Consider the following 7,514-nt stretch of genomic DNA (forward strand, 5'->3'; position numbering starts at 1 on the left):
CCCAGTCCTTGCATCATCTTGGTGGACCTGCTCTGGACCCCATCCTTCCAGGAAGAAGACTAGAGGCACCTTGGGAGTATGTCTCTGACCAGGACCGCATAATAAATGTCAGGTTTATGTTAGACTTTTAGTGTCTGGGAGATCAATTTCATCACAAACAACACCCACATGGTCATTTGCCTTATGTGGCATCTCACTCATGTCTGATATATTTTGCAGGGAGGTAAATCAAGCTCTGCCAGAGCACTGTGGGTTCCGCTGAAGTCTACTGAGACATGGCAGGCCCTTTGTATTGCATCTGCTGCTGTTCCAGGAGCAGCAGGAGGGGACATGGGGACTCCGTGCTGATGACCTATGTGGCAGACAAGGCGTGGGTATGTGCACCAAGTCTGCACACACACCATGACGCTGTGGTGGTGACAGTTGCCTCCAGAAAAGCACAAGGTGATGGAGAACCCCAATACCAGGAGAAGTTGTAAGAATATCTGCCTGAGCTCATTTGCCAGACCCCCTAATAAGTGTAATCCTGTGAAGTGTTTGTATCATTGATGTTTAGTTCATTAATGATAGCTTCCACCGCTTTCTCAGTTCATAAATACTGTCCAAATGGAACTTAACTGTTTTCCAGTGATTGTAGCTTGAGGCTGTATAACGCTATTAAATACGAGCTTGAAAGTCGGAGTTGCAAAAGGTTGCAACTGTTACTTTCCTTTAAACACAATGCTTCCTGCAAAACATTCAAAATGATTAATCTGCAGATAACAGAGGAACACTTGGGTAATGCAAAGAAAACTTTGTGAAATTTGGCTGGAAGGTGATGTCCAGCACTGACTTAGCTTAGGGGATCACACAGTTTGCTTTGGAACAATTTGCTTCGGAAAGCTTTAGTCATGTTTTAGGTTATAGAGAATTGGTTTTGTTGAAGGCATCATGGTCATTAGTAGGTCATGCATCTGCTTAAGCTCCTTAAGTTCTGGCATGAAGATCAGATAAACTGCTGAGACCTCTTTTCCCTGACTGTCTCATTCCAGAAACAAGGGAGGAATGATAGAATAGATGCTCAGCTGCTGTAATTCACAGAACTTACAGGCATTAACAGGTCACTTAAATTTAGGGTAGCAGAGGAGCTCTGCTGTGATTAGCACTATTTTCATTTTCTTCCGTGATCTTTTTGCAGCTAAGCACTGTGATTCTTTTAGATCTGCATTTAGAACTGCGAGTAGCGTGACCAGCTGTTTTATATAAGTATACAGATACAAAATTAAATGTATGCCTCCCGTTTCTAGAGTATTAGTTTGCTTCCCCAGACACTGACAGTTCATTCCAGTTTTTTCTGCAGTTTTTGTTCTTGGGTTTTTCTTCCTACATAATTTATCAGTTGACCACTTGATCTCTTCTCTGCTTCACTTAGTATCCCTTTATCTCTCATTTTTCTTAGTAGCCATTTTGTCTATTGTGTGAAATGTTTGCTAAAAGTCATCTCATCATTTCTTTAAATGCGCCTTGGAAATAGCGAAGGTCTTTCTGCTAGAGATTATATTCTTCTGCAAGGAAAGATAACTCAAACATTTCAACTGCAGAAAGCTGAAAGGTTGAGAGAGACTTTGTACCACTTTCCTGCTTGCTGTGATCAAATCCTGGTGGGTTTTTTTTTTTTTTTTTTGAAGTACTGCATAGACTATTTCTGTTGTAGTAGATAAAAAGAAAACTTCCATGAGGAGAAGAAATACAATAAACATTTGTATGTAGTGAAGTCTTTGGAAGTCTGAGGTGTTGTGTATCTCCTCTTGCAAGAGCTTTGTTGAACTGAGGCAGAGCTGATTCCAAAGGTCGCTTACTGCAAAACCAAAATATCATTTTCATCTTTTTCGGCAGTACAAGAGGGAGACTCTGAAGACAACGAAGTACGTGGAGCTTGTTATTGTGGCAGATAATCGTGAGGTAAGAAATTTAAAACTAAAAACTTATGGCAAGCACGGGTAGGAAGCAGGTAGCTCGGTTCAGCTACAATGGCATTGCAAGTAACGTGCTCCAGACAGGAACGTGATGGTTTTCAAAAGTAAATCTTCCCTAATTAGGGCTAAGCAGTGGAAGGCACCATGGTATTGCAAGTAACGTGCTTCAGACAGGAATGTGATGGTTTTCAAAAGTAAATCTTCTTCCCTAATTAGGGCTAAGCAGTGGAAGGCACTATTAAGATAGGACCACACTGATGGTCAATTGTAAAATTTCTTGCAATACTTCATAAGGAATTTGACTCTCAAATAACTGGGATATCTGGCAGTAATTGAAGAAGAGGCAAATACTAATTCACTGCCCAGGATCTCCTTGAGCTAGTTAAGTCTTCATTGCCATTGACTCTGCCCTCGTCAGGACCATCACTGTTGGGAAGACATGGTAGGATCCTGCCCTTGCCTTTGGAGCAGTACTTTGCCATCACATTGCATGAAGCATGACTGCCTTCCTGATGGTTTGCAAGGAGAGCTTCAAAGCGAGTAAATGGGACTGGCTGTAGAAATGTTCCAGTGAGTTGAATGGCATCCAAAGATCTAAATCTTGGTTTGAATTATTTTGCTACTTACATTATTTTTTGTCTCCTTGAACACAGCTAGTTAGGGAATTACAATCACTCTGCTGCCAGAGCCAAAACAGCTAACAGAAAAACCTTTTCTCTTTCACAAAACATCAGTCCCTGAAAGATCCCTGTATAAGACTTCAGGATTTTAAAATCTTTTTGTGAGAACTAAAATCGTGCTCCATAGCCTGTGCTTATTCTGAGGCAGACCATGGTCCTGTGAAGCCAACAGGAGTCTGCCTGATGGCCTTTGGTCACACTGTGTAATTCCCAAACATCTCCAACAATGCTGGCAGAGTAAGGTGGCTGTTGGGGGGAAACTATGATATTTGTGCTGCTAGTACATTGATCCTTTACGTTCCAAGTTTCAGAGACAAGGCAAGGATGTGGAAAAAATTAAGCAGAGGCTGATAGAAATTGCAAACTATGTTGATAAGGTAAGAACACGACCATTACTTCGCTTTTTCCAAACTCACTACATTTTCTGAAGGGTGTTGCTGTGAAATCTATGTTTCTTCTACGGGTAAATTAAAAAGCTGCCATGCTCAGATCAGCAGTTTTCACCACCTTTGCCACATCTCCTTATCCGCCCACCTTTTGAAGGAGGTAACCCTGCTGCTTTCCTAATGCTCTGGTATTTCAGAGCAATGCTTCTCTCCAACCAGGAAAACCAAAAAAGTAAACTTAAACCTTTCATATGCCCTTCAACATGCTAAGCTGTGAGCTCTGCTCTGCTATATATGGGATGGATATATCTGTGGAAGCACTGTTCCTAAGGAGATGTACAATTTAGCCCTAGGATTTTACTAACCTGGGAAGAGCATGGAGATAATCACATATGGAACAACCCATAGGAAAAGGATTATTTTGAGGAGGAATTTGGAGAACAAAGTCCTTTGCAGCAGCAAGGATTGGCCTAATGGTAAGGCCAACAAAGGGCCTGTGAAGACACGGTCAATAAGATATATAGCCCAGGCAAGATGGCGGAATGAAAAATATGCAGTGCATAAGGAAGCAGAAGTTGATGGCTGAATGAGAGCAATTTTTTTGTACTTGAAGTAATTTCTTGACAATAAATGCTGAGTCCTCTGCAGTGGTTTTTGAACAAATTAAAGTTTACTTTTATTGTGCTCTACGGCCAGAAAAAATTAGGAGTCCAGTAGTGAAATTATAACTGAGGGAGTCTTAATTTAGCTGACAACTTATCAAGTGATACTCTAAGGGCCATAGCTCAAGGAGAAGCATTCTTGATTAAAAACAAGCTGCTGAAGACACCTTCACCTCTTTCATAATTGTCTTGCTGACTTATTACTGGAGGACAGGTGTTTATATGTTACCTGCTCAAAATTAATTTTGCATGTTATAATATATTTATGTTTCGTGCTTAATTTATGCTCAGCAAATGCCAATGTTATCCAAATGACTGTAATGCATATAAACAAGACAAAGATCTAGTATATGCTTTTCTCTGACTGTCAGCCAAATCTGGACTTGATCGATTCTTGAATCCTTCTTCACATTAGTCTCACATTAGAATTGTTCTCTCCGCTCCATTGCTAATGCTGCTCCAGCTCCCCTCTTGCAGCAACTGTGGCATTTACCAGTGGGATGACAGTGGGTGTAGCCCACAGTGCTAAAAACACTTGGTTTTAGCTGCCGTGAGCAAGACACGATGACTCTGGCTGAGCAACCTGATCTAGTTAGCGGTGTCCCTGCTCACTGCAGGGGGGTTGGACTAGGTGACCTCTAGGGGTCCCTTCCAACCCAAAACATTCTATGATTCTATGAATTTTCAGCTACTGTATTAAACCACAACCGTAGCACAACACAGCTTCCTCTGCCTCTTGAATTGCTTTGGTGCTAGTGACAGAGGGCAGAGAGTCATCTGCCATAGCAACACATTTGTTCAGAAGTGAAGGACATGTGAAGGCAGTTGCAGTGTTTCATCTTGAAGGAAGATACCAAACTTGGGTGGGACATAGAGAAGTAGCGTATCTCTGGATGTCTTTGAGTGCCTTATAGGTATTTAGTCAGGTCAGAACTGTTTTCTGTAAGTCATGGAAATATTTTGTCTGAGTCAGTCCTGTCCGGTGTTAACTTTTGCCCTGGAGAAGAGACCTTTTAAGCCCCTTCAAGAAAGGGCCATATGGACATTATGCATCTGTTGAAATATTCTAATTCAGTGCGGTCTAAAATGGATTTTGAAGACATGTTTCTCTTCTTCTTTTCTCGTTAGTTCTATAGGCCACTAAATATTCGAGTAGCCCTGGTCGGAGTGGAAGTATGGAATGACATGGATAAGTGCTCTATTTCTCAAGACCCTTTCACCAGCCTCCATGAGTTTCTGGACTGGAGAAAGCTAAAACTACTACCTCGTAAACCCCATGACAATGCACAGCTGATAAGGTAGACTTAACTATTTTTAATATCGGCCAGGATTTCAGTGATTTGAGAATAGCTGTACTGAATTCTTCCCCAGTTGCTAAAGCCATTGGGAGGAACATCTGTGCTCCTGGGGGTTTGTCTTTCTCCCCTGCAAACATCAAACATAAAAGCATTTTGCAGAGCCCTTCAGCAGATGCTTCAGATTAATTTCTTTCCTCAGCTCTGCAATAGCTCTGTTACTTGTAGGCCTTTCCTGAATACAGCTTGTGTAGAAGTGTAATAAGCTGGTAAATACTTCAGGTATGAATTTACAAGTCGTTTAAGCTGGTCTCAGCCTAAATTGTTACTGAAAAGGCAGTCCTGCCCTCACCCCAAAAGTAGAGCTAGGGGGGGGCACTATGCAAAGCCTGTTGGTTAGCAGAAAGACTTCAGTAAACTTTAAAATGCAGTCTAAGTTGGACAATCTGTTTGCATTGGTGACTTAAAAATTAAATCATACGCATCTTTTACCCTGCTGCTGGTTCCTGGATTAAAGTAATTGAGTAAACACACTCAGAGTAAAAGCACTCTTAAAAAAAAAAAAAAGTAAGAGAAATACCTCTTTCTTGAACAAGGTATCATTTTGATCAATGCACCGGTCTTTATACTACACAGATAAACATACCTGACATCTTAGTAATTAAAAGGAGCTCTTTGCTCATTACCTAGATGTTCTTACATTATTTGTGTAAGATCTAAGTAAGCCCTTCCAAACTGTCCCTCATGAGATATTTGATTACTCTCTATGTATAATAACACTTTGTTTGGAATGATTACATTCTAGGCTGTGTATTATAACAAGTAGCATATAAACTTCCCACTGCATTAAAATAACCCTTCTTTGAGCTAGAGACATTATTTTTATGTTTGTATTTCTATTCCCAACTTCAGTCAGGGAAAAAAGAAGGGAAAGAAGGGTGCCTACAGCAGTAAACCCAAAGGAGGGTGACCAAACGACTCTTTCTCATAGCAGGGATGCTGCCACTGTCAGTTCGGCAAGTCGACATGGCTAATCTGTGCTTTTCATTGTTTTAAATCTGCAAATGCCTGGAGCTGGGATCTTTGTTTGAGATGAGCGGCAAAAATGCACGACTGAAAAGAATAGGGCGGTGGTACCTTGGCACTGAGTGGTGACACTGTGATTCTTCTTCTCCTTTCTGCCCTCCTGCAGCGGGGTGTACTTCCAAGGGACGACTATTGGCATGGCGCCCATAATGAGCATGTGCACGGCAGAGCAGTCTGGAGGGGTCGTCATGGTAAGTGGTAAAAACAAGGGACTTGAAATTGGCCCAACTGGTGCGACTCAATCTCAAGTACTGTAGTACTGTATTTTGCACCAGAATATCAGCCCCACTTGTCTCGTGTTCAGTTTCAATATTATCTGTATCTACATGTGCATTGCTTGTAAATGATAGTTTCCATAGAGGAAAAAAAAGCAAAATACTGCATTAAAATATAGCATGACTTCTTTGCAAGAATCCTCGCCTCCTAATTATCATTAAGTCAGGTGCTGAGGTGCTGTGAAGGATGAGAACCAGAAGACGTATTTGTTATGCTCTTGGGTATACTAGTGTTACAGGCAACAACAGTCTATCCTGAATCTTTTATTGTATTGATTTTATTCTGTATTTACAGAGTTTCCTGTGTAAGGCCTTGTTTTCCATCTTTGCAGCGCAGTGATTTTATTGCATTGCCAGACAATGCGAACAAACAATGGCAGCATTTATTCTACCTGAGCCTCTCTCAGAGATATATTACTGGTAATGCTGTTGTTAGATGCTAGACGTGGTGAACATACAAGTAAACATCTTACCCAATTTCTGGAAGTAGTCCTGGCAGATTTTCTTTCAGTTTTGGGGTTTTTTTTAACTGTTTTGTGCAAAAGCGGGGGAAAGAAGTTTGACATTAGCTAAGCTTTGCAATAGACATGCATTAGCTAAGCTTTGCAATAGACTCCCCAAGCTTGCAGGCCAGTAGCAGGCTCAGCTGGTGACCTCAGAGCTCAACTCCAGAGCAGAAAACCAGGGAGCCCTGAAAACCTCTTAGAAATCCTCCGAGTTCAGCCTGCACGTGCTGAAAACCTTTGTGTTTCCTACAGCTTTGTCTAGACTTCCAACACCTTAGGTGATGTGCTGGTGCTCTCCAGCTCTGCTGGACACCTCAGCTGCAGGTCCCTACATAAATGAGGTGGAAGGTCAGGAGCGCACAATGTTCAGAGTTTGTGTGATCTGAAAGCTCCCAGTTCTTCAAAGCTTCATGGGGCTAACCTGGAGCCTGGGACACGAAGACTTTTGCTTCAAGACAATCCATGTAGCAGGGTAATCCCAGAGATACAGCCCCTTGAAGCCCCTGCACTTTCCTTCTTAACGAGCGTGCAAGCTGAGGTTGGCCCACAATGCAGGGGTCCTCTGCGGTCTCTTGGACAAGTAGGCAAGAAGCCAAGCTGGGGTGATGTGTGCATTTGTGGAGGATGAGGTATAGATGGATTCCGACTGGGAGGATTTACAAGGTGAGC

At 41.9% G+C, this 7,514-nt stretch overlaps 1 protein-coding gene across 1 annotated transcript in view; it reads left to right on the plus strand.

The window, feature by feature from the left end:
- The window catches only part of ADAM12 (ADAM metallopeptidase domain 12), a 191,025-nt gene that overhangs the window by 128,892 nt on the left and 54,619 nt on the right, over nucleotides 1–7,514 (plus strand). Inside the window, exons 7-10 of the mRNA XM_009634874.2 lie at nucleotides 1,876–1,941; nucleotides 2,941–3,012; nucleotides 4,812–4,981; nucleotides 6,171–6,255. Coding sequence (XP_009633169.1) covers nucleotides 1,876–1,941; nucleotides 2,941–3,012; nucleotides 4,812–4,981; nucleotides 6,171–6,255 — 393 coding nt within the window. The remainder of the gene's footprint in view (nucleotides 1–1,875; nucleotides 1,942–2,940; nucleotides 3,013–4,811; nucleotides 4,982–6,170; nucleotides 6,256–7,514) is intronic.

This window comes from Egretta garzetta, unplaced genomic scaffold, assembly GCF_000687185.1.
Source record: "Egretta garzetta isolate BGI_Z169 unplaced genomic scaffold, ASM68718v1 scaffold152, whole genome shotgun sequence".
NCBI lineage: Eukaryota > Metazoa > Chordata > Aves > Pelecaniformes > Ardeidae > Egretta > Egretta garzetta.